Below are 27,733 nucleotides of genomic sequence, written 5' to 3' on the forward strand. Positions count from 1 at the left end.
AGAGAAAAAAAAAGAATAATCAGAGTACGAGAATATAAACCTTTAACGGGAAAACTTATAACAAGACCACACACACACACACACACACAGAGAGAGAGAGAGAGAGAGAGAGAGAGTCTGCTAGCAGCTGTATGCCCAGGAGGACAGTGAGGGTGAGACAAGCAGGCAAACTGCCTCTAAGCATCCATATGTCTCTCTCTCTCTGATGTAATGTGCTTCTGTTGTGTGTGTGTGTGTGTGTGTGTGTGTGTGTGAGAGAGAGTATATGTACTGCACAAGTACTTTAAGTTGTCAAATTACAACTGATTTAATATCTTAATATTTTCTCTCTATTCTGTCATAATTTTGAACACAATTAGCGCCCGAGTTTTTATTGTTTTCTTTTTAAAGTCAGTTTACAGAGAAACAATGCTGTGTTCCAACAGTGAATACTGAGTTACAGCATTTTTCTGTGACATTAAAACTCACCCCCGATGTTCAAAAACCCTTTATATTCCTTTAATTCTAAGAAGTTTCGTATTAAAATAAATAAATAAATATCTCCGCAAAATCCCTTTCCCTAACGGAGTCAGACATTCCACCTCCTCTCTAGGTTTTCATTCCCATCCCTCTCTGTATTTTGCTGAAAACACGGGCGGTCAGTAGGTCTGCGGTCCCCTCGCAGCGGCCCAAAAGACGGGAGCAGTTAGCGGAAAGTACACGGCTTTGATTTCTCTCAGTGTGAAAGCACGTCAGTCTCGGTCGGAGGTGGCCGCCGCGCAATTACAGCTCCTCGCTCAGCTTCTTATTAGTGCAATTATTACTGAAGCATGTGGCAGCATCGGAGATGGCTTTAGACAATGGGGAAGAGTCTGGAGCACAAAGCCAGAAACACACACACAGAGAGAGAAAAAGCTCAGGCTGAAGTTAGAGTCTGGGACAGAAAATGAAGGTCCATTTGGAGGGTTGGTCCGGTTTGGACTCTAGGTCAAAGTTCACCAAGCTTTTTGCGCACAGACATTTTGTTACACCACTGTACGCTAGCTACGTCCTCAGAGACCGGAAAACACGTAAACAGACGTCTTTAATAGGCTTATATCATTTATACATATATGTGTGTGTGAAAAAACCACGTATCTCCATTTCTGTGGATTTGCAGTTGACCACGTCATTGGAACTTTGTGTGAACATTTCACGAGGAAAGGATCAACCAAAAAAAAGCTCCAAAATGACACTGATTTCCACTGAAATTAAGAAAGGTATTTCCTTCTCAAGTAAAGCTACTATTTTGGAAATATAAATATATGTAAAAAATACAGAGTTATTTAACTTACATTTAACTACATTTGCCTGAGCTCCTCAAGAAACGTATTTATTTATTTATTTAAAATCGTATTAACACATCGGTGACTGCAGGGCGAGGACTCTTATTGTGTAATGCGGTGCTCCTACCTGAGCTGGGAATCAAACCCCAGCTTGTTGTGTTGATGTAACACAAACATACGGCTGTTACACCTCACATTATAGAGCACGGCAACTTTAAAGAGCAATACGAGTGTCCTTTGACAGACGTCTGTGTCCATCTGTCTATCCCTTCCTCTTAACACCACTGCTCCTTGTGTTGCAGACGAGGACGAGGTTGTTGGACATGAATCGTGCTTTCTGCCTGAGAACCGAATTAAAGAACGGGGAGAGAGGAAAGAGTGACCAGCACAGTGACCCCAACACATCTCAGCAGCTCAGCGTCAACACAGTACGAGTGAGGACTTGACCAGCGGCCTCCCTCGGTCGCTCTCTCAAGGAGCAGGTGCAGCTGACACTCCCTCGCCCTCTAAGTCAGTCTGTGTATCAGTGAAGGTGAGTGCTACCGAGTGTGTGTTCACGTGTGTCTTGACGGATAAATCAGAGCGTGCAGACGGCCTCCTGAATCAGTGCAATCACCTCAAGTGCAGAGACATCCAGCAATGACCAAACTAACGAGCTCACCTCCAGACTTCACAAACTGTAATAACGTCCCCTTACTGTCGCAACTCTGAGGGCAACACGGACATGACGGCTGTGTTCAGTTCAGTTTCTACTGTATAAATACCTTACCATAACAAACACAACAGACCTCCGCACCATGTGATTTTCATATTTAACTCATCAGCTACTTCACGAGCGTCTTGTTTAGTGGTAAGTGAGTGGGACAAAGACGACACACTCCAGGGCCTCGATTACCCAGCAGCACTGTAAAAAGTAAATAAAGTCAGTTAACCTCAAGAGGAAACACACACTTTGTCCCCTAACAAACTCGATTAACCGTAACCGTGTTCCGTCTTCGCTCTCGCGGCGAGCAGCTTGAGGAAGGAGCGCCACGAGACGAGGACGTGAGCACCTGGGTCCCGTGAGCGTAAATCTAGGAGGAACAAAAGTGGCGTATCGGATATGTGCGCTTTTTAATTCCCACCAATCTTCCAGGGAATTGTTCAAGTGATAAGTAGTGCCTTGGCGGGTGAAGAGAGAGTGTAAGAGAGGAAGAGCATAAATATGGGCCAACACCCCCCCCCAATCTAGAAAATAAATAAATAAATAAAAATAAGAGGTGGAGAAAGAAAACAGCCTCCTTCCCTCCGTCATTCTCCTGCCCACTTCCTTAGAAACTTTATCACACTGCCCCTGTGCCAGAGCCGAGCAGAACTTCCCACTGCAATTAGTTATAAAAACTTTTCAGCCGGCCCACACGTGGTCTGGTTTTTAAAGAGCTGCAGCCCCCTTCTCACGTGGTCCGCGGACTATTGAGTCGTCACAGGCCCCCTGAATGATGGCCGAAAAATAAGGCGGCGCAGACAATGCTTTGCCTTGATTAATTCAATTCTTTCAGGACCCTGCGCCGTCGTCCAGGCAGCTCAGCACAATCGCCGCTTTGATGCTCGCATTTGCGTTGCTCTCGCGCCCGCACTGGAGAACCGCGCTCTATCTCTTTAAACTCGCCCCCAGAGGGTCGTCTGCCGCGAGCGCATCGCTAAAGTCCTACAGGAGTGACCCGAAGGACCAGAACTGACCTGATCGGCCCGACGAGCCGCGGTGCTGTTGGACTCCGACATGGTTGGACAGCGCCGGCTGTTTCTCTCAGTCCCGCTCTCGAGTTCCTCATTCACACCTTTTGCGTCCGCTTCCGTGGAGAATGTGTGTGAGCGCAAGAGAAAGAGGAGGGGGCGAAAGAGGGGAGGAAAAGAAGAAAAAAAAAAAAAAAAAAAGCAACTCCCTCTTTTCGGCCAGGCTTGATTAATGCCTGAATTATTTTCACCTCATTTCATCTGACGGAGTTCTGTTTCCTCTCCGCCTCTCTCAATCATTCGGCATGGAAGCTCGCTCCCTCCTCCTTCCCTCTCTCTCTCTTGCTTACGCTCCCTCACCTTACCTCCCTTTCAGTCTCTTTTCTGCTCTACTTTTTAAGTTGGAGAAAATGCCCCCCCTCCCTTCAAACTACACTTAGAAAAAAAGAGAGAGAGAGAGAGAGAGCCCCCCCACCCTGCTCAGAGCAGATCCATAGCCCCTTGCCTCTACCTCCACCATGAATGGAGTCGTTGTCATTCCAGCACCTTGGCTGCATACTGAGTATCAGGGGAAGCTGCTAGCTTAGCTGCCTGGAGCAGGGGCCCGTGCCAAGCCCCCGAGCGGCCGGCCTGCGAGATGAAAGACCAGAGCGAGGAGCCGTGCACTTCCACAGGGAGCGCGCTACCCCTTTCTCTGTCTCTCCATTTCTTCCACTTGTTTTCCGAGCAGCTGCAACCCAGACCACCAACGCTCTCTCCATTCACAGACACTTGACTCTCAAATCCTCGTCCTCGGACGTTGCCAAGTCTCCAGTAAGGTTTCCCCTCAGAGGGGCAGGACGAGAGGAGGGGGGTGGGACGCATCCCCATCCCTCCGTCTGCACCTCGGACAGGCAGGGCCGTACCCCGTAATTCATCCTCGCTTTCTTTTTTTGGGGGAAGGGGTGGGTCAAAAGATTTCCTACTCTTTGTCCTCGAGGGCCGTGGCCGGTCACAAGACGTTCCTTTGCGAGAAAGATGGTGCTTGCCGGAAAAGAGCAACGGCCGCACCTCACAGCATGGGAAAGAAGATACAGGAGAGAAAAAAAAAAAACTTCACACAAAAGCAAGCTTTCAATAGTGGGTTCTTGGCTGTGGCCAGGACTGAATATCCTGTTAGTGGTGTCAGAAGTTGACAGCAGTCTGGCCCTTGGCCTAATGAGCGTTTAATGAAGGTGAACCACACTGGCAGCGTGTTTGATGAACAGATTTCAAGAGTTAATATGATGCGCTGGGGAGAGGAATGACTGCTGCTGGCGTTTGATTCAACCGAGGCACGTTTGGATGTGGACAAAAGTCGAGTCAAAAGTAAAGTCAAAACTAGTTGAAGTCACTTGAGGTGCTTTTCCACTGCAAGGCTCTTACTCTACTCTGTTTGGTCCCTGGCACCATGTTTGTTTTCAACTACCACAGCCCCCCTGAAATGTAGCTGGTGACGTCGCAAAAAACACATCTCTAACAGGAACTGTGTGCTTTGGAAACCACAACAACGGCGGCGGTAATGTTAAGCGGTGTTTACTCATGGTGTATTGGCGTGTTGTTGTTGTTTGGGACTGAACACAGCTCCGTCATCAGTTCAGACAGATCAGTAGAGTTTGTTCCTTCCTTGTTGCAGCGTCCAGCTCTCGCTGGATTCTTTCGTCGGCCACCGATGCAAGGAGCGTTTGAACCTCTTCAAAAGACCACGGCGTAATTTTACGAGCTGCCGTCGTGAGTCGGATAAAAACAAACGTGATCTCTGCTGCAGCTGGAGATTTTACAGATGGAGAGTTGGTGCTGGTCGTCTGCGTTGCTTGGCGTAGAGTGACGACTCTCTCTGGACGATCAGCGCTCTGCAAGGTTTACACTCCACGGTTTAGTCCCTACTCAGCTCGCTCTGAACCACGAGAGAAAAGCCACTAAACAAGAACCAGGACCAGATTTACCTACTGGAAAAGCGAAAAGCAGAGCAGGGTCGAGTAAAGTAGTGTAGGAACCGTGCAGTGGAAAAGCACTCAACGAGTGTTCAAGAACTTTGGACTCCCCTTTAGCGTTCAAGGACATGGTCCCTGAAGTGGCAGGTCACACTACATTACATCAATAACTTCACACCAGAGATCAGTCAGAGTTCTTGTGAAAGCATGGGCCCGGAAGTGTAAAGCCACCCCATGGACTCTCTCAGGTTAAACCAGTGTGTGAGGTTACATAAACGCTCAGTGTGTGCAGAAAGAGTCTGGCGGTCGGTCCCTCTGCGGTCATGCCCGCAAGTCCATCTCCCAGCGGAGTTCACCCTGACGCAGACACACTGTGCTCCTCAGCGCATCTGCTCTGCCAGTCTGGCCACAAGAGGAAATCTGTTTCGGTCGAAGAGGAGAGGCGCTGCGTTTGTGACTTACACAACAGTGGGCTCGGTAAGGTCTGTGTGACGTCTGAAGCAAATACAGGTTCAGTGCTGTTAAGTGACTCTGGATGTTGCACACAGACACTCAGAAATAAACATAATATGGTCTCACTTTATCACAACGTTTCCATAATTAAGGAAGTGATTGGCAAATTTCACTTCAATATTCAGTTGGAAACTGATACGTTCTCGGTTGACCTCAAGTGTTTACTGCCCTGCTGAATGAAGGTCACCAGTATAAGACATGGATTTGTTTAAAAATTGTGTTTTTATTTATTTATGATATTTACTTGTGGTGTAAAAAATAACCGATCTGAATCGGAAATCCGGTTTTGTCGTAAACGGTGAGAATACATCTGTTGCATGAAACGGCCGATTAAAAATTAATAAATCGGTTTGGTGTTGATGTGCTGCCCTGGCTGCTCGCTCTCGCTCTGTTTAACTCGTGATATTTGTCACCGTCACGTCTGACGAATGTCTGATGCTATCCAAATATCTCTCCCAAGCTTAAAATCTAAAGTTTAGAAGTTGTTTGGTTTTCACATGAAGAAACAAAAACTAGACAAAAACCATTGCTGTTTGCAAAGAATGCGAAGTCACATTCAAGTACACCGTGAGTACAACAAACCTCAAAACTCACAGGTGAGAGGACACAGGGAAAATGGCGATGAGGACACTAGCCCAAAAACATAGACGTACAGGACTTCTTTCACCCAAAACTCGACCACAACTCAGCTACAGCCAAGGTAATAACGGCTTCAACGGCCCGGTTGTAAAGGCTTAAGACCATACTGTGTGGTGGAGGGCTTTTGGGACATGATGAAAACATACTACAGTATTTTACTGACAAATGTGTGCCAGAGCTCTATAACAAAGTAAAAAATGAGGTCAAAGAACAATGAGCGGCTGATGCTACACAGACCTCTAAAAGGTTTAGGCTCTAATCTGTGCCTATAGTGAACTTGAACATTGTTTGTATTTCATTGACAGAAAGGAATTCTGAATTCACACGTCAAATACAACAATCAGTTCTTCAGTATTTCATTAATCTATTTGAATACAGGCCAAAACACACGTTTAGTGTTAACTTATGTTGAATCATAACGTAACATGATCAAACTATCATATTATTTCATACCCTATTATAGTGAACTGAATCGTATCAAAATCCTACTCAAATGGATCGGTCCAGTTTAAAATATCGTTTCTGAATCGTATCGCACTGCATTAATCGACATACGTATTGGATCATCATTGGAGAGATGCACACCCCCTAATATTTACACATTTATCTCCCAATTCCAGTGTCTGAATATTCTTAATAACACTGCTCATCGTTCACTGATCATTGCTCTTTAAAAGGGGTATAACTGAATTATTATGGTATTATATTTTCATTATAATCAGTGGCTTAAAATTAGATATCCTTAATTGACAATACATCGAAGACAAATAAAAACAAAGCTACTGTGACAGGCTTAGAAATGTCACCACCTCGACACGTTATAAATCACCTGCAGGTTTAGTATCCATGACCTAGTATATGTTCAGAAGTTTAGTAGCAGTGAATTCAGCTAGTTTAAGCTTCACACACCTTGAGGGCAGGAGTTGTACTGAGTGTGTGTACAGAGAGTGATGGTAAGATGAGGAGGAAAAAAAAAAAAAAATTCTGGAACAGCTACACACGAGCTTAGCTTAGCTCACCTTGGTCAAAGCCAGAGGCTAGCGGGCCGTGGAGCTGTGGAACTGTGTTTCCCCGAGTGATAGAGCTCCATCCAATGCATGTGGGATGAGCCAGTGTGGTGTTTTCATATGGAGCTAATCATCCAACATCAGCACCTGATTACGTTTATGCGGCTGAATGTCATCAAATCCTCACAGCAAATGTTTTAATATCCAGTCTAACCCCTTTCCAGAAGAGCAGGAGCTCCTCCGGGAGGAAGACTGATTAATGCTGTATTAATACTTTTTGGCAGCTTCATTTGGACTTGTATGTAATTTGTATTTGAGCTGAAATAGTGCAGGTCAGTTTGTGGTTTCTCCTGAGGGCCGTGAGAAGCCAGAACACACCGGGTTGCACTCGGGCCCTGCTGTTTTGGCATAACCTCTCTACACCTACCGCCTCTAGCCTGCATCAGATGACAGTGAATGAGTGTGTTTGTATGCGATTCATTCTCACGGCACACACAGCCCCGGGCTTTTGCGTCTGCGTCCGAGCCGCCGTCCCGCCGAGGCGGTTTGATGCCGGTGGTCATTAGGCCTCTCCAGGGGCCACAGCCAACTCCTATTAGTCCAACAGCGGCACCGTGTCCCACCGGCCGCCGCACAATGGTGCTCGTTCTAATGAGGATATGAGCGCTGGGCGCTGGGCTATTTTGACAGCTCCATATCAATAGCAGAATGGAGGAGCCTTTTGAAGGAGGGAGGGCTGAGGGGAGCGAAACAAAAAAAGGGGACGCATACAGAGAGCAGGCTCAATAGGGCAAGCCCAAACAAGCGTGCACTCTGGGGGCAATTAGCTTCGGTAATTGGATGCTTATATCAGGTGTCGAGGGCTCATTAGGGAACGCAGATGTCAAACTCTGTAATTGCCGAAATCTGTTAAAACATGTTTTAGCCTGTTAGCAAATAAATTAGCGGTAAATATTCAACAGGAATCTCTCTTTCTCACTTTATTTGATGTGGGATCATGTTCTACAAGAGTAAACACTAGTAAAGTATAGCATCTGGGAAAAGATTAAGTGTTGCTATGTTTTCACAGAAGAACAAGGTGGATACTAATGTTACTTTATCACCTTGTTCTGGACAAGGAACACCTGTAAGACATATTCCACCTTAAAATCATCAGCAGCTGACTGCCCAGTCAAATAAAACACCATTTCAATATCATTGTCAAGTCTTCACACAGAGCATGTTTTTTCCCTTAATTAAATGTATAAAACATGGTTTTGGCGGGAAAAAAAATGTGCATATGTGCAACATGTGAGACATGCCCATGCCTTGCCCTTGAGGAGAATGAACAGATACTTCATTCTGAATTAAAGCTTGGCTTTCTTTAATTTTTTTAAACAAGCGTGCCCTTAGAATGGCTTTTTTTTTCTTTACAAAAATCAAACACTCCTTCTGCTCAGACCACTCTTTCTCTTCTGACTCTATTCTCAGACCAAACTGTTTTCTCACCTTGTATCTCCCCTGTGTGTGTCACAGATCAAAATGCAAAGGTCTGAGAGGCGTCTTTATGCATGCTATTTGTCTGAGTTTCATGGCCAGCTAAACTGGTAGCGTAAATGCTGGAAAATAGGAAAACTCTATTACAATTAATCAGTACTTTATAATTAATGGGTTATAGACCCAGGTTCAGATAGGACAATGATCACTGGTGGGCCATCTGGACTAGAAGAATATTAAAGTTTCTTGGTCTCAGTGTAGAAATTTCAACCCAGCAACACTGGTTTGCGGCGAGCAGAACGTCCTTCTGTTCTTCACTTGGAACCACAAGAGCTCAGCTTCATTTGAAGTAAAAATAGGCCTGAAGTGCCAACACTTAATGAGAAAACATGCTGCATTGGAAACTTTACAGAGGAAGTGAGGGAACGTCCTCAAGGGGTCACTGGAGGTCACGGGGCTAAGAAAGGCTCTGAGACTGAGAGGTGGTGTTAAGACCGAGTTTAGCCGTTGAGTACGGTCCCTAAAACAAAAATGGTTTTTAGCTTTTTTTTTTAGGAGCTAAGGATTACAACGTTGTAAGTGAATAAACTATTATCCTAAAAAAAAGTGACACTCCTCACTGGGCTGATTTCATAAAGTACATTTCACAAAGCGCATGACACTGAGGTCCACGGATGAGAGAAACGAGCTGAAAGAGCGAACACAAAAGATAAGGGCCACATAAGACTGAATTCAGAATCCATTAGGGCCGGATCCGAAAGTGCAGAGAAAGGGACAAGCAGCCATTAAACTCGCCAGGGAGGAAGTGCCGTTTCAAGCTGCTCTGCTTAACCAGGTATTTCCCATTCGAGGCACGTTGATGCTATTGACAAGCCAAACAAGAGAGCCTCAGTGAGGACTAAAATACTACTGCTGACTAAAAATGTCACTTTTTGAAACTTAGTGCCGCGCTTTGATGCGCCGTCCCTTTCCGCCGCGCTCCCTCGCCCCATTTACACTCTCGAGTGGCATGTCCGACGCACACAAAAAACACCCCTAAACAAACACACAAAGCAGGGGACCGCAGCATAAAGCGAGTGACTCGCGCGATTTTCAACCCCTGCACATGACAACAATGCCGCAGAAAGACTGGCCCACATAGCGCACTGGAAACCAACCGCCTGCCAATGTGCAGAACTAGAAACCCAATTCTCCAGGTCCTGCACCACTCTAATTCAGCGGTCAGAGTAATCCCAGAAATGCACAATGTACACAAGAGTGTGAACTAACCTTTGGTACACTAAGACTTTACTCAATCATATGCTTGAGTAAATGTAAAGTCTTAAAGTGGAACATATTTTTCCACTTTTCCACATCTGAACACAGCTAAGGGGTCTTAATTAAAAATGGTCAACAATTTAATTTGGGCAATATACCACAAGGTCAACCCCCCACAACAGCATCCTCCCCCTTTCAGCATTTGTTCCTTTAAATGTTAATGAGCTTCTGGTTTTTAGCTGTTTTCGCTCGGTTCTCGTCTCCATTCTCATTTTCTCAGTGATCTTATTTGTCCATGCTCGTTGTGTCTATTTTGCTATGTTTACCCTTCTCACCAGTGCTGTGATTGGACAGACTCAGATGAGGGGGCGGGGCAATTCTCTGCACTTGATGTCGGAAGTGGAGCAGAATCAGAACACCGCATTTTATCCCATGTTTTTTTTTTTTTTTTGGATGCATTTGTTTTAAAAAGCAGAACTAAGGGAAATGATGAAAAGATTTTCCAAACAATGTTGTCAACTGTTCCCATTTGAAACACACTAAACAAATATAGCGGTTTGTTTATAATGCCTTCCTCTTGGGGCCGGACAGAGGGTCTCAAGGGCTTTATTTAAAAAAAAAAAAAAAACCACACACACAACATGATCTATGACTCATTCAGTTGATCTTACTTGATATAGGGCAGAAGGCAGCAACTGCTTCCCACTGAGCAAAGAAATAACCTCCACATCACTGTTTGTAAAGGAGATAAGAGGTCTGATCTTCAGGAACACCAGACTAAAGACAGCTGTGTGTCTAACCTACAGAAGTATTGTCGTGCTCCAAGGCCACATTTTCAATCGAATTATTATTAAGATACTTTAATCAAAGTGAAGAGGTGTTTCTTTTTCTAAAATGGGTTTTGACATGTGGAGTTGTCAGGGAGAGGCTGTGGTCCATGCCCTGCCCTACGTTACTTTCAGCCTGAATTCAGCCCAAGTTTTGTGCATTTACACCGAAGGCATCAGCTGTCTGCTGAGGTAAAACAACAGACTGGATCTGATCGTGACACTGAATGAAGTGAAAGAAGAAAAGTAAATCATTCGTAATCCGTCTTGTCGAAACAAATCTCTTCAGATCTTTCAGAGCGCTTGGTCTTGTGCTTTTCCTTGTTGTCTTTTCAGTCACCTTTACATCAGGGGACTGCTAAAGCTCGACTCTGTGGCACGTGTTGTATCAGTGTCCTGCTTCTGAAAGTCAAACTCTAGCAAGAATCTTAGAGTCCACTGACTTATAAAAAAAAAAAAAAAAAAGATCCATCAGCACACTTGAGTACATGTCACAATAAGAATTAAACATGGATTAAGGTTATTCCTGTATGATCCTGCCATAGGGGGTTCTCTGGAGTTATGGAGAACCAGGGGAACACACGGTGGGATCTGCAATTGTAAAAGTCCACAGTGTTTGGACAAAAAAGCCACTTCTTACATTGTATTCCTTTAACGTAACTTTTACAAACAAAATGCAGAACTGAGACCAGCAAAACAACCAATAACATTAACACCAGAGGAAGTCTTCAGCAGGCTCCCCCTCAAAACAAACCTCATTCAAGTGCAGCAACTGTCTTGGCGAGAACCCTGTCACTGGGAGATCGACACGGCAATTCCCGGCGAGTCACAGATAGTGTAAATCTGTGGTACAGCAATCGCCTTTCCCCATCAATTCATTCATTAAAGCTAACGAACAGTTAGTGTCCTCTAGGGGTGGGCAATATGGCTCTAAAATAATATCATGATATCTCAGGGTATTTTTGCAATAATGATATTCTTGATGATATGAAAAAAACACTTTTATTCATTTCCAGAACACACTATTGCAACAAAATTAATGTTATATTAATTATATGCAATCAATTATTTTATATTACTTATTATATTCATTTATTCATTCATTATCTGTAACCCTTATCCAATTCAGGGTCACGGTGGGTCCAGAGCCTACCTGGAATCATTGGGCGCAAGGCAGAGACACACCCTGGAGGGGGCGCCAGTCCTTCACAGGGCAACATAGACACACACACATTCGCTCACACACTCACACCTACTTTTGAGTCACCAATCCACCTGCAACGTGCGTTTTTGGACTGTGAGAGGAAACCGGATCAACCGGGGGAAACCCAAGCAGACACAGGGAGAACACACCACACTCCTCACAGACAGTCACCCGGAGCGGGAATTGAACCCACAACCTCCAGGTCCCTAGAGCTGTGTGACTGCGACACTACCTGCTGCGCCACCATGCAGCCCCTATTTTATTATAACATTTTATTTTTATTTATTTATATTTATTTATACAAATCTAACTATTTCAAACATTCAGAAGGAACAACAAATGAATGGAAGCATTTGCTTATTTTGTAAACAACCGTAACTTACCAAGATTCTGACATTGTGTAAAATATATAGATAGAATATAATTTTTTTATTTCCAAACCACCTCCACACAACTGAAGTCATTTGTCTTTTGGAGCAAAATCTTTGAATGCAGAGCAAATTTCCACCGTACTTCACTGTGTCTAAATGACTCACGTAATGTATGTAAACAAGTCAGAATATCACGATAATCCCCATATTAATTTTTAAATACATTTGCGATATTATTGCGCACAATACGCAATACAGCCTTAGTGTTCTCCTCCAAGCATTGCTGAGCTCCAATGGAACTGGCGGGTACTAGCCGCAGTTTTAAGGATGGGGTAGCTTCTGCCCTCCCAGCACTGGCGCTGATTGTCACGACAGAGAGAACAGAACAACAGCAACAAGACTTTAACATATGACATGTACCCACTGTAGCTGTACGTGTTATTATTTTTTCACGAGTAGACAAATACTGTAATCACACAGAACAACAACAACTGTGTAATGATAAAAGTGTGAGCAGAGAAGGGATGAGACCAGTCAGCTGGTTAATGTCAGTGCATGTGATGGAGGAGGATGTAAGGCTGTAAATTACAGAGTTGGGAAACCTGTTTTCTGAAGAGGAAGCTTGTGTTTATCAGATTTACAAATGTGAAACTCCAGTCCAAACATGAGGGAAAGATCACATCCAGTCTAATTTACAACTGAACTGCAGAGCTTATTAATATCAGATCACTCTAGAGGCACATTCACTCTGGATCAGCTCTGAACTCACAGTGCCACTATATTCAGGTCTGCTTTCAAGTTAATTAAATATTAACATTCCATCTCTTACACCTTCATTTAGAACAGTTTTAAGAAATAGGACAATATTTGTAGTTAAACTTTAATACAGAGTGGGTATATTTGGGTTTTATACAATGTTTTATTATGTTATTTATTTTATTAACTATTGGTTAACCATTTGAATCTTATTTTTTTTTTTTTTTTTTTTTTTTTTTTTAAATGGACACCTTATGGAAAACCTCATTTTTCAGTGCATGTGCACATGTCTTTGGGATCTGGAGCTCCCACCAATCCACAAACTCTGCTATAAGACCACCCAGCGAGCTTTTTGTGGGTTGCCTTAGACTGATTTCAAATGTGAGTGCTCAAAGACAGTGTTAAACCAAGTAAAAAAGACACAACGAGCAAAGAGAACTAAGAACACGGCACAGACAGTGAAAATGAGAGCTTGTGCTCGCTTGCTTCTCAGTACTGTGCACTCAGTGGTGTCGTTCGGAGTGTGGCTCATTATCGTTTAAAGGAACAGGCGCTGAACCCGGTCGCTCTCAACTGGGACCACAGAACCATGTTCACTTGTGGGGAAAGGGGTGTATATAACCACTTAATTACTGTTTTAACTAGAAACATACCTTAGAAATGTGGCATTAATGTATTTGTGATTTGTTAATACTGCCTTGTGCAAATCAGATATTAACACATTAAATACAATCCTAAGCTCGTTTAAAAATGATTCTATTGAGTGTGGTATTAATATTTTTTTATTTAAAAATGCGTAAGAACTCAGCCTTCACTTTAATAAAAGTCTGAATTAATTTCTCTCTCTGAAACTGCACCACGTCAATCAAAGAGCTTCTGGTTCTCGGTCTGAACTCAATACATCGCTTTGAGTTCATTTACAGGAGCGAGTCCATTACCGCAATCGGCTTAATTTCCTCTCACAGTGAATTAGGGCTTGTCGAGGTGCTCAGGACGAGAAGCATCGCTTGTTTAAGAAAAAAGAAGCTATCTTCTTTTTCCCCTGTTATGCTCTCAGTTTTCCAACTTCAGGAAAAAAGGGGGCAAACTTGAGTAAGTGATGGGGTCCAAGAGTCTGCAGGGGAGTTTAATCCTGTTCAATCGCCAAAATGTTGAAACTGAGTTCACCGGTCAGTAGGAGGTCAGGAAGAGTCCCTGCTTTGGACCAAACTTATCACCTGTGTTAGTGGAGGAAGAGAAAGAGAGAGATTTGTTCTCGAGCCGTTGTTGGACTCTGTGTGTGTGTGTGTGTGTGTGTGTGTGTAAAACAGCATGAGTGTGTGACGTCTGCTTGGCCCGGCAGCTTTCAGGGACACAGGAGAGCAAATTTCCAACGCTTGGATTAAGCTGAAGTTTCCATGATAATTTCCCCTCCCCTTCGTAATTTGGCTGGAAGGGCCCCAGCTGCTAATTCTTTATAAATAGCGTGGAGCTCGGACCGCCTCTGGGGAGAATGGGGCTCAGCGGAGTGGCTTGGGCACAAATCGAGCTGGAAAAAGCACACAACATACACATTTTGACAAACATATGGGACCATGGCCGAGGACGAAAGGCGAGGTACATGTGACTTGGACTCGCCTCACGTGGATTCAACCGGAGCGCGCGTTAGAAAAGGCAGCGGACAGTCGGGCCGTGGAACGAGGCGGAAAAATAAAGGCTGAAGACAAGCAAATGTCAGTTTTAAATATTCAAAAAGAAAGAAACACTGCAGGTATCTGACTATACGGTCTATACATCACTTCACGTGTCAGCGGAACCAGCGCCTAGAGTCTGAGGGCCACTCGCAGATCCTCGTTTTCTGACTAAACCAAAAGCAAGTTTCAAAAGAGCGGGTTCAAGACCCTGAAGCGGGAAGCGCTCACGAAGGGTCAAAGGCTGGCCCTCACAAAATAAAAAAGGACCCAGGCCTCAGGATGCTCCATCACATGGCTGAAGGCTACACGCCACAACCTCGCGGGAGTTTCAAAGGGATAAATAATACTCAAAGGGGGCTGACAGTGGAGAAAAGAGCCTGAGAATCATGGACCCCCGTTCTCCCATGCCTGTATCTCCCATTCAGAGCTGAAAAAGGGGGAGCAGGTTGGACTCAAGCGCAACAAATTACCTAAACGTGGGGTGAAAAGCCTTTGAAGGACTTTCAATACAACTGTTTAAAAAAAATAATAATCAAAAGAGGGATGGGAAGATTTATGAAGCTCAGTGGGTGGAACGCAACAGCGAATGGCAGCCCGTAATTTCAGCTGGCGAGGACGACAAGTGTCTCCTTTCTCTCCCCCCACTTTGTTTTGTCATTGTCGGTATGTTTGTTTGGCTTCGGCAGAAAACGCCGGCACCTCCAGATATAAAAGGAGAGAGGAAGAGAAACAGAAAAACGAAATTTTCAGCCTGAGTGGTTTCTTCAAACTTAAATCCAAAGGCCGAGCCTCAATGGGGCCTTCTGGCACTGAAGGGGGGGGGGGGGGGGGCTTTCCCTTTTCCCCCCTCCCCCTCTCTTTTTTTTTTTATTAAGGAAGCGCAGCAGTGGACGTGTTTAGCATGTGTTGGCCCTTGTCCTGCCATTGTACCTTCCCCACAGAGGCAGCCTGACCCAAGCTCGGCCGACTGTACCACGCAGGGCTCACACCGAAGCAGAAACTGTGTTCGACGTCCCCTTTGCTCCATCACATCTGTTCTCATGCCCCCGAAGGCACCGGCGATGCACGGCTCACCAAGATGTGAACGCTCTCGCAGAGTGTAGGGGGCGATTGACAGCTCAATATGGTCCTTACGTAAGCCTCAAAGTTCTGCTGTGGTGGAGGAACGGCCTCAAACACCTCTAAAAGCTGCCGGACCTGGACCTTACAAAGTTAATCGAAGAAGAGTACAACAGTTAATGAAGCAGTGAAGTACAGTGTATAAATTAACTGTGAATTCATGAGACTACAACTCGTTTTTAAAGCAAAGTGCCTCTGAAACGAGATGACAGCACTGTGTCCTGGAGAGAAACAGAGTTAAAGGAATCCAAGTCTTGTTTCCATTTCATTGCCCCTTCACAGGAAGCAGTGCACATCAGCGCCCCATGGGACCGGCTGGCGCTCAGCAGTGAAAGCTCCAGAGGAGGAGACAGAGAAAGACGGGATCAAGGGGTCAGCACAATTAACAGTGGCTCTGCAACTGCCCCTCAGAGTGGGACGGCCTCAGCTGAAAAGCTCAGAGCGTGATTCTAGGTCATTATTGAGCATTAGATTATCATCACGGTCGGAAGAAAACATTCTAACCCTAGCCCTGGTTCTATCAGGACTATCATCAAAACCCTGATATAAGACCCAGAGGAATTAAACCCAGCGTCAAGCAGCTCATAATGGAGGTGCACATTTTACCTCAATTACAACTTGTGTGTGTGTGTGTGAGAGAGAGCATCTACAAACATCCAAATGACATTGCGATAGAAGCTGCTTGAGCTGCTCGGTCGGCCTCTGTGTTTAGGTTCTCCTCTGTGTTGCAGAGTCACGTAACTACAGTGCAATAGTGTTTTTTTAAGGGGACAGTACATGAACATAGTGCATATTAGTTAACAGAATTAACATAATTAAAGAACATTTCCAGTAAAGTGTCATGTGGGGGGCCGTCACAGGGCATCAAACACTCACCCAGTCCCTCAGACCTATAGACTTTAGAGCAGCCAATCCACCTACCAGCACACGTTTTTAGACTTTGGGGTGAAACCTGAGCACCCAGAGGAAACACACAGAATTCGACCAATCAGAAGCTCACATGCTCCCTGTGACAAAACAATTGTAACTGAGGAGAAAAACAAACAAACAAATGAATAAACAAAGGTCAAAAAAACTGAGGTACTCTGAAAAGTCCTATTTACAAATTTTACCCAAATAATTCAGCTTTTTTTTTTAATTCAGAGAAATAATTTGATTTTTTCTATTTCTTTATTTAATCAAAAATAATTGTTAAAATCTTGTTTTCTCAAAGATTTAAGAAAATGAAAATTTTCAGATACAGTTACAACAACACCACGCTCTCAGAGTCGCATTCCTCATCCCCTGCTGTGATGTAGGGACAGAACACAGCCCTCTGTGGACGAAGGGAAAAAAAAATCAAATAAAAATACTGTGCTAAGCGGAGCTGATGTCTCATTGTCAGCACATCAAGGGCCTCTGGAAGCTGAATAGCTCCTGTCCGAGATGGGGAGGAGGCGAAGCCTATTGAAGGCCTTGGCACACACTTGCCGTGCCATTGTGCTGCGTGACAGTACAAACACCCACCTGCGCTGGCAGATTTAGAGAGGTGTCTTCTGTTGGTCAGATACTGTAAAGTAAGCAAAACTCTCCCTCCTTCAAAAACGACTAATGTTCCCTGGCTTTCAGCGTGAAGGACAAACGAGTCGACCAATCACAGGCTCTGTTTTCGTGCTCTGGTTCTTGGCCCCTAGGGGTTATGAGCCAGTGAGCTTTAAGAAGAGGAACTGAGGCTAATAAACGCAGGGTGCCAAAAGCCCATCTGGCCACAAAGTCAGGAGTAATGTGTCCAGAAAGTTATAAAAGCAGGCTGTAAAAGGGCCCCAACTTCAACAGATAAGCAACAGATAAGTCTTTCACAACACTGGTGTAGGATGGAGCACCAGGGGAAAAAAATAAATAAATAAAAAAAATAAAATATAAAACACATCTGCACTACTGAGTGAAACACAGCATCAAAGATAGAAAGGTTAATAAAGTCCATCTTTCTCAGCACAGTGGAGAAGACAGTGTGTTCTGGGAGTTGTCAGGTTTGTAGGGACATGAATTAATGAATAATAATAGTAATTTAAAAAATAATAATAACACAGCATTAAAAACTCCTCACAGACAGTCACCCGGAGGAAACCCATGCAGACACAGGGAGAACACACCACACTCCTCACAGACAGTCACCCGGAGGTTGGTTCATTCAACATGACATTTTCACACAGTGTGAAGGACAGCTGCTGTGTTCAAAATGAACACAAAAGATGATAAGTTTTTCTTAAGGTGGCGACGATTTACAGCATCTTCACCAGATCTTCACCCGACAGAGGAATCTCCTCCTGCCACTGTTTCTCAAATTCAAAGTGGACCACAGCTCACAGTAAAGTTAGGAGAGTGGCCCTAATGCTTTTTTTTGTTGTTGTTGTAAACACATGATCAATACCTTCTTGTTCACGTCCATGTCATTACCGTCGACTTTAATTCCACAGAATGAGACTGAAGTAAGAGGAGGAACTGATGTGGTGTGGTTACACAGCGAGGGGAACTAGAGTGATATAACAACAGAAAGTAAATGGAAGGACTTTCTTTAGGTTTCAGAATTACCTTCACGGCATCTCCACCACAGTCTGGAAAAAGAAACACCAACCCACGAAATAGTTTCAGGGCACTTCTGAAACACCCATCCCTTGTCACCAGTCTGGAAGCACGGAGCAGCAATTCAAAACCACTTATGCAAAGCAGACACACATTTTTGCTGCAGTGCAAGTCGGTACAATTTGTGTTAACTTAGCAAGTCCAGTCCCACCGCGAAAGCCTTTAACGCTCGGTTCAAAAGCCGCATTGGGAGTCACTGGCGTGTTGCACGCTGGCCGGAAGCCAAGGACATGATTGTCCCCTCACAATACCATCACTTCCCTCCACTGCAGAGTCTCAGACTGTACACCTGCCTCTTCAAACAGGCAAAATCCCCTCAGCAGGAGGAAAATCAGAGCTGTGCTGTCAGCAAATCAAGAGCCTGGGAGCTGGTCCTACACGTTATAAAATATATAAACGTTTCAAATACATTCAAAGGATGACGGCACTTCTAAATCATGGCTTCGGCTGCTTTCAGTTGTGGTAGAAACGCTCATTTGTTCACACACGGCTTGTATGCTCTGTTTAGTTAATCATGAAATTACAGATGAGCCACGGTTCTCAGTGCCAAGCGTAGGCTGGAGGGGTGTAAAGCAGAGGAACCAAATCCACACCAACAGGGGCACAATCTCACTGTCAATAATACAGCTGACTTCAGCGATGTTGGCTGAGCCGGTGTCCACAGACTTTTGGCCACAGAGGACATCACGAATAATAATAATAATAATAATACAAAGTGCACCACGTTCTCACGGCTGTACACTGTAAACGCCATCTGGGCCAAACCGGTGACAGAACTGGGACGTGTTTCTTCAAACTTCCCGAGCACTCTCGTTTGAGCAGGGTTTACCCTACGCTCACTATTTACACACTCAGCTTTCCACAGTTTAAACTGGAGTACGGATCTGCGCTCAGCAGCCAGTGTTTAAACCCTGACACACAACACTGCACTCAACACCACAGAGTTTACATCAGCTCAGTTCATCACATCGGGGTATAGTCAGGGTCATAATCACAGTATAAACCAAACACACTCTCACTCCGCTTGTGTTTGATCACACGTGCATTGTGTAAACGTAACGCGGTTTTCTGGTCTGTTTTCATCGTGGGAATTAACTCTTTGTCTGAACTCATTCAGCTCCCATTCAAGTCACTGTTTAAAAGTAAAGAGCACTGCACAACAGCTTCCTCAGCGATGAGTAAGATGAAGTGTGTCAGAGCGTAAGAGACAGAAAACCTGACGCCTCACAGGAGCTCGTGAGCAAAGCAATGAATGAAACATTTCGGATTGAGCTTCCGTCTGAACAGAAACAAGTGGAGGTGTCTTTTCACGTCGGTTCTCTGCCCAGAAACATATCAGTGATAGACCAGAGCCTGCCGTGGAGGGGACACATTTAAAACCTTCTCACTATCAGCACAAGCAAAGAGAAACAGAAAAGATGTAAAGCTAAAGTTATCTTTCTCACTGTTTGTTAACAACAGAAAAGTTTAAGTGAGAAACGAGTTTAAAGTTAAACCTAAGACTGTCTTCCTTTATTCCTTCGATTTGAATCAACAAAACAAACCAAGGCGTAAGGCTAAAGCTGTCTTCTTTCTCTCCTTTTTCCTGTTTCTGCTGATCATCAAAACTAAGATGAGAAACAAAGGGACGAATCGAAACCCGAAGCGTTCCCTCTCATCGCTCTATGATTTTCCCATCAGCAAAAACGGAGAGAAAAAGTTGAGAAAAAGATGAAAACTAAACTCTCTCACCTCCACCTACTCAGCCCCTCCTCTCAGCAGAAAGAGAGAGAGGCGTAGCTCCATGAACCGAAGTCGTCTCGTCTCTGGTAAAGGAGTCTGAGAGCGTACAACAGTGATGCCATGAGAAAGGGGCGACTCACCAAAATGCCAGAAAACTGTTTCTCCTCCATGTTGGTGCAGTGCTGGGTCCTGTTGCGGATGGATGCCCGTCCCGGCGGCGGCTCTCTGCTACTCGGGACTCGTCTCGCTGCGGCTGCTGGGTGTTTGTCTCAGACCTCCGTGTGTGTGTGTTTGTGTGTCTCTCTCTCCACAGACACTGTGAGAGTGTGTGTGTGTGTGTGAGAGAGTGTGTGTCTCTCTCCCTCTCTCCTCTTGTTCCTCTGCTGGCTACTTTGCAGTGCTGGGCTGAAGTGGCGTCTCTGCTTTGTGCTAATTCTGCGCTAATCCAGGAACTTTTCTATGCTGTGAAAGGGACATGTGACAGAAAAGGGGAGGGGAGGGGCAGAGGCAAAAGGGAGAGAGAGAGACAGAGAGAGAGAGAGAGAGAGAAAAATACTATTTAGTTCCTTACCATGTGCTTTCCTACACGAAAACAATCATTTCATAATGAGATAGAGAGGGAGAAACAGCCGAGGAGTTGTAAACGAGTTCTCTTTTCTTTTTTCCTTTACACAGAGGATGCTGAACAACACATCCTGAACCTAGCCCCTTTGCTGCTGCTGTTGTTGTTGGAACATTTCAGTGAGGATTTGGTGGCACTCGTGAGATGTTGGATGAGTAGTTCTGGATCACAACCGCCATCACATATCACCCCAGCGGAGATGGGGACGGATGGTACCACGGACTGCAGCGCCACTCCTTCACGGTCCGAACGCTGGAGGGTTTCATACTCAAGCACCTCACTCAATTTCCCAATCTTTCTCTGGTGATTATTCAGAATTCACTCAATCTACAAACTGCTGAACATACGTCAACACTCAACCCCAAGCTGCTTCTGTGTCTGAGACACCGACATCATGAACGACCACAGTCCTGTTACAACTGATGTCACAAAGCAGCTTCACGGAATTCCACTAAAGTTTTAACATGAAATGTATAAAAAACAACAACAATAAATGTTGTTCCGTCCTTTAGCAAAGGAAAGGAAAAGAAAACTGCCTGTCTGTGCTACTGCAGTTCATTTACATATTCACCCGCGGTAACACAGGCCCGGTCCCCACTAGTGCAATACTACGTTAGCCAAGATGACCTCCAGAGGCCACTCAGCAAGACCACAACAACAAACACAGACGCTCCGACAGAGAGCGCAGTTTTTCAGAGACTTCTTAGCCACAGAATGCTTTTTTTAATTTATTTATTTTTTAATTCAAGGCCTTCACGGTTTAGATTTATTTGTTATTAATTAGACAATGAAAACAATCATCTAGTGCACCTTTAAGAAAATATAATAAAACATTGGCATTTATAATAAATAGATAAAATGTTAAATTATTAAATGAAAATCAATATTTTAACTTTAAAGAATTACAAACTTAATTGGAAAGGAAAAAATTATAAATAATATGATGTAACAATAGGAAAAAATGTGTATGCAGCGTTTAATTAAAATCCGAATTATAGGAAAACTCACTTTCCAATGACTCTTCTTAACATTATACTGACACCTAGAGGCCTGGAATCATTAGAGATTCTGTACTGGACCTGTTTAAACATGGTTGTCCCCTTGTGGGAGACCCACTCCCTGGAGCATAAGCTGGTTATTTTTGAGACTACAAAGCAGATGAATATAGTTCTCCACAGGAGCACATTACAGAAAGTGGAAAATAAAACATATACGCAGTAATTTTACACATTTGTTGCTACTATTTCCTGACAAAAAATAAAAAAGCAATATGTTTAATGAACAAAACTCAACATGAAAATAAACAATAATCATATTCTTAAGCACCAATCGTTCACAAGCTTTCTAAGTTGAGGACATAATCAAATTACTCAATGGTAGTTGCCAGTGGTTATACTCTAAATCATTCTCATGGTTTGAACACACACACACACGGTGGTTTGGAAAACAGCCCTAGGGGCAGCAGAGGCATGTAGGAATCCCATTCAGCTGGAGAGCGGTTATTATTGCACGCTGTGAGTGACGGTCTCCAGTCTCTCAGACCGAGCGCTGGTGGGAATCAATGCCTCCAACACAACAGAGATTCTCCCATGGTGCAGGGCTTCTGTAGACCACAAACACATCCACTCAGCCTCATGTAGTAACTCTGTGAATCAGGGTTCAACTGGAATTCAAGGTGAGAAACCAGAGGCTTACTGGCAGTGAACCAACAGGGAAAAAGAACATTATAATAACAAGCAGTTTAACTGGGTCACAGTCATGCTCCAGTTGAGATTGAGTGTATGTGTTTGTGGTAAACTGTGAGAGTCAAAAATATTCTGCACTTGTAAAATCATATTCACAAATACAGTGCAGGTTTGAAGTGTTGAAACAGCTATGAACGATTAAAAACCAAATGGAAAAATGAAATGGCATTTGGAAGTTTGTACAAATATTTCTAAAATACTTATAAAGAAGGTTTTATACACTACATTGCCAACAGTATTTGCTCGGCTGCCTTCACACATTAAATTCTTAATCCATGGGGTTTAAATACGATGTCGGCCCACCCTCGGAAGTTATAACAGCTTCAACTTTTCTGGGAAGGCTTTCCACAAGGTTTAGAAGCGCCTTTGTGAGGTCAGACACTGATGTGGGACGAGGCCTGGCTCACAGTCTCCGCTCTAGTTCATCTCAAAGGTGTTTTATCGAATTGAGCTCAGGACTCAGGCCGGTCAAGTTCTTCCACACCAAAATTACTCATTCATGTCTTTATGGATCTTGCTTTGTGCACTGGTGCACAGTCAATTTGGAGCAGGAAGGAGCCGTCCCCAAACTGTTCCCACAAATTTGGGAGAAAAAAATTGTCCAAAATTAGTATTGTGAAGCATTAAGAGTCCCTTTTACTGGAACTAAGGGGCCTAGCCCAACTCCTGGAGAAACAAAACAGACAAGTACTGTTCTCCTGACCACCACCCACGAAACCCAGACTCATCCATCAGATCAACAGATGGAGAAGCGTTATTCATCACTCCAGAGAACACCTCTCCATGGCTGTAGAGTCCAGTGTTGGCATGCCTTACACCATTGCATTGCGCTTGGTGATGTAAGGCTTGGGTTCAGATGTTTGGCTGTGGAAGCCCATCCTTTGAAGCTTTCTATGCACTGTATATGAGTTAATCTGAAGGCCACATGAAGTTTAGACATCTGTAGTGGTTGACTCTGCAGAAAGTTGGTGACTTCTGCGCATCATGCCCCTCAGCATCCGCCGAGACCCGCTTTTGTATTTTACATGGCCTAACACTTTGTGGCTGAGTTGCTGTCGTTCCCAAACCCTTCCACTTTGTTATGACACCACTGACAGTTGACAGTGGACTAATTATTAGCATGGAAAAACACCTGGACTTGAACAGGTGATATCCTATCACTGTACCACGCTGGACTTCACTGAGATCCTGAAAGCGACCCAATTTTTTCACAAATGTTTGTAGAAGCAGTCTGCATGCCTAAGCGCTTGGTTTAATACTACTCACTTCCAAACACAACATAAGACAAAGACAGAACAGAGACAAAAGGGGCTTCCATACACAAGGCATGAACTGAGTATTTAAAAAAGCTAAAAAACTACCAACCACTTGCTGATGCAACACACGACAAGTTTGGGGCAAGGGAGGAGCAAAAAAAAAAAAAAAAAATGCACATGGAACAGGGACAGAAACACACCAAACACAAGAGAGCAAACCAGAAACCAGAGCAAACCGAGGCAGGACGTTGCAAATTGTACCTCTTCTGTTTTTCCAAAATTTTTGCTGCAACTACAGATATTTGACCCTGATTTGACAGGAAACCTATTGACCAATAGGAAAGCAAAGACTGATCCAATCAGAGAGGAATGGAATGTCTGATTAAGGGTAATAAACTGGTGAACAAGAAGCTTCAGAGTTGATTAAGCTATTATCCAAAACCTGCATTTAGATCTTATTTATATTACATTTTCATGAAGAACTGCTAACTAGCCTCTTAACTCTTAGGGTGAATCCCACTTCACCCCTTGGCTCAACCACTTAAGGCTGGTTCATAGTTAATGTGAGCTTGGACACTGTGAGCTAATGACTCTGTCTGTCAGTGGTTTGGGATTATTTTTTATTGATTGATAGAAAATGGAGCGTGCGTCTCAACAGTTAATTTTCTGCACTGTGTGAAAGCAGTTTTATTCAGATTTTTCATTCCACCTTAAATAACTGTGGGCAGGATTAAATGACAGTGAGTTTGAATTGTCCAGACAGCACTGAGTGGTGCGATCTAATTGGACCAGTAGTGATTTTCCTGTACGGCAGACATCTGGCCAAACTGATGCATTCATCAACACAAAGTTCATATCGATTCTGTCCTGTTTTAACAGTAACACTCTGTAAAACATAGGAATCTATATCAGACCCTGGACAGGGCAAAACTGATAATAGCAGAGTTCAATAAGCCACGGGCGGAAGAGTATTGTAAAGAAAATAAACAGTACGTCCAAATATAGCCACCATTCATAAATCATCCGCCCAAATGAAGCTCGTTGGCCTGGGGCAGCTTTAGAGCCCGGCACTGGGAACACAACTAGGTTAAAAGCCACGTCTTACCATCGCAGACTGCCAATGACCTTGTGTTTTTTTTTCTTTCCTCCCCCTCACACACAGGAAGGACTCTGCTGCTAGGCAGCCCCTCTACTACAAAACACTGACAAACCCAGGGCCGAGAACAGCCTGGTCCAGCCCCTGCAGTATGGACACCGCAGGGTTGTGCCACTCCAGAACATGCACCCTTTGGCAGGGGAGACGGAGACCGGGGATTACGTGTGGAAAAATACTTCTCTCTCACTTTCGGAAATCCCACAGCCCCACGCACCATAATCACAAAGGGCCCAGGCTCAGCACTGCAGCATTCAGACGAGTGATCAATACAGTTATCACACAACAACACTTTAGAAACTCGGAGCGCACCGAGCATGACACACATGAGAAATGTAGCTGAGGATTATATATTAAAAAAACTATTTGTAGTAAAATAATTATAATTATAATAATTATAATAATAATAATTATTGCAGCGGCATAAATACTATACAGGAGTCAGTGATCCTTAATTACTTTTTGATTAATAATTAATTATTTAACTCATTTTGTTAAGGTCCTTGGTTGGGAGCCATTAAATAATACACACACCGAACCCACAGCACCCACCAGCAACGCAACTAGAGATGTGGAGAGAGAGAGAGAGAGAGAGAGAGAGAAAGTAGAGAGAGATATAGTGAGACAAAGAGAGGTAGAAAGAGGGGTAGAGAAGTAGAGAGAGAGAGAGAGAGAGAGAGCGAGCGAGATGTAGTGAGACAGATGTAGAGATGTAGAGAGAGAGATGTAGTGAGACAGAAGTAGAGAGAGAGAGATGTAGTGAGACAGATGTAGAGAGAGATATGGAGAGAGGTAGAGACGTAGAGAGAGAGATGTAGTGAGACAGAGGTAGAGAAGTAGAGAGAGAGAGATGTAGTGAGACAGATGTAGAGAGAGATATGGAGAGAGGTAGAGACGTAGAGAGAGAGAGATGTGGAGAGAGGTAGATATGGAGGTAGAGAAGTAGAGAGAGAAGAGAAAGATGTAGTGAGAGAGTTAGAGGTAGAAAAGTAGAGAGAGGGATGTGCAGAGAGAAAGAGATGTGGAGGTAGAGAGAGATGTGTGGAAGCTTGGTTTCACCAGCACAAGGCCTGGATTCAGGAGCTCAGCAGATGGTAAAACTAAAGGTTCCTTATTTATTACGCACTAAATTCCGAGGAGCAGCTGGACAGATGACGACAGGCCAACGCTTCTGTGTTGGGGAGTTAATTATAGCCAACCACTACAAAACTTCACAGAAGTAAATCTGACCCTGGGGGTCCTCCAGTGTGAGAGATGTTTACCGTGTGAGAGTTGTACACCACATGCAGTAGGGGCCATGCCCTTGTTACAGTGTTGGCATGGTGCACTTTGCATGCCAAATTAGCAACAGTAAAAACATCAAATAAATGAATAAATAAATGTCATTTACAGAGTTACGTGATGCATGATTTTTATAAAAATTACTTTAGATATTAAGCCCAACGGCCCCTGCACTTAACTTTGAGAGTTTTGTATGAAACATAAAGCTACAGGAAACAGACGCTTCAAGTCAAGCCCAACCTGTGCATCACAATCCTTGAAACCGGAGCTGTCACGGTGAAAGACTCTCTCATGCGGTGTTTTAACAGGGTTCAAAACTGCCATGTGAGGTATTATTGTCCCAATTAACATCTCCTGATTCTAGTGCTACACTCCTAGTCATCACATGGAACCGACGTGAACTGTTCCCTTTGAGGCTTCCTCATGACTCTGTGCTGGAGGCGGCAGTCGGGCTTCGATAGCTGGATTAGAGATAGGTAGATAAGAGCTCAAATTCGAATTTCCCTGTTTCACAGCGGCCTTTCTAGTACCGATTTTGCATATTGCCTCGTCTGAATTGCCTGGCCCTCACTTTTCATTTGGTTGAAAGCTGAAATGCTCTCAACCTGTCGAAGATGTGTTTGGGTTTGTGACTTGTTTGCTGCCATTGTGTCCATCTTGTAAAACGAAGACTGACACTCAGCCGTTCAGATGCCTACAGCTGAGAAAAGATTCATCTCACTCACACAAAGTGGACAACCAGAAAGCCCATGTGAAGAAAGAGGAACCATGTATACACTGCGGTGGTGATAGTTCTTGCCCTTCCTTGTGGTTGTCTGGTTAATAACCCTAGTCCACAAAGCTGCCTTAAAATTGCGAGGATGGTGGGTACTAAACGTCACAGCAATGTTACTATCTTTGTATAAAACTCAACCCTAAACAATGCAATAAATAAAATCAAAAACATTGCTTCAATAAACGACACATTCATTAAAAACTGAAACCACAGCGCACAGCACTATGTATAGCATTAAAGCATAAACATGGTTATAAACCAGAACTAGCTCCTCAAACTGCACCTCCTCACAACCAGATCAACTCAAACGCCACACTGCACAAAGCTTACTGGTGTGTGATGGGTGTTTGAGGTTTCCAAACTTATGATGGGATGTTTGCATTTGCATGTAGCCAACTCTGTACTTTGACCTCTTAATGACTTAATGTGATTCAGAGGATCCAGCAGCGAGTGTTTCTGGGGACAGCCCGAGAAATACTCCAAAGCCCAGAGGGAGGCAAATATAGAGAAAAACTAAGCGAGAATTCACAATAGAAGAAAACACTCGGCTGAAGGAAAACGTGGCTGTTCTTCACATCAATACAGCCCTAAAACAAGGTTTAACACAGCACCGCCCCTCCTTCACCTACTGCTACAAGCGCCGAGAGCGGCTATGACCTGTCCCCGGCGCCCTGCTGTTTTCACCTGGAGCCCATTAAAGCACATGACTGATATTACATTGACCTCTTCTCGTTTCTTATTTCTTT

The 27,733-nt window shown here is 44.1% G+C and overlaps 1 protein-coding gene across 4 annotated transcripts in view; it reads right to left on the reverse strand.

Moving 5' to 3' along the window:
- The window catches only part of slc6a9 (solute carrier family 6 member 9), a 76,493-nt gene that overhangs the window by 36,342 nt on the left and 12,418 nt on the right, over positions 1-27,733 (reverse strand). For 3 of the 4 annotated variants that reach the window (XM_066680605.1, XM_066680602.1, XM_066680603.1), the window contains one exon: positions 20,296-20,617. In XM_066680605.1, coding sequence (XP_066536702.1) covers positions 20,296-20,325 — 30 coding nt within the window. In that variant the 5' untranslated portion in view covers positions 20,326-20,617. The remainder of the gene's footprint in view (positions 1-20,295; positions 20,618-27,733) is intronic. The other variant, XM_066680604.1, reaches the window with a different exon arrangement.

This window comes from Hoplias malabaricus, chromosome 9 (genome assembly GCF_029633855.1).
Source record: "Hoplias malabaricus isolate fHopMal1 chromosome 9, fHopMal1.hap1, whole genome shotgun sequence".
NCBI lineage: Eukaryota > Metazoa > Chordata > Actinopteri > Characiformes > Erythrinidae > Hoplias > Hoplias malabaricus.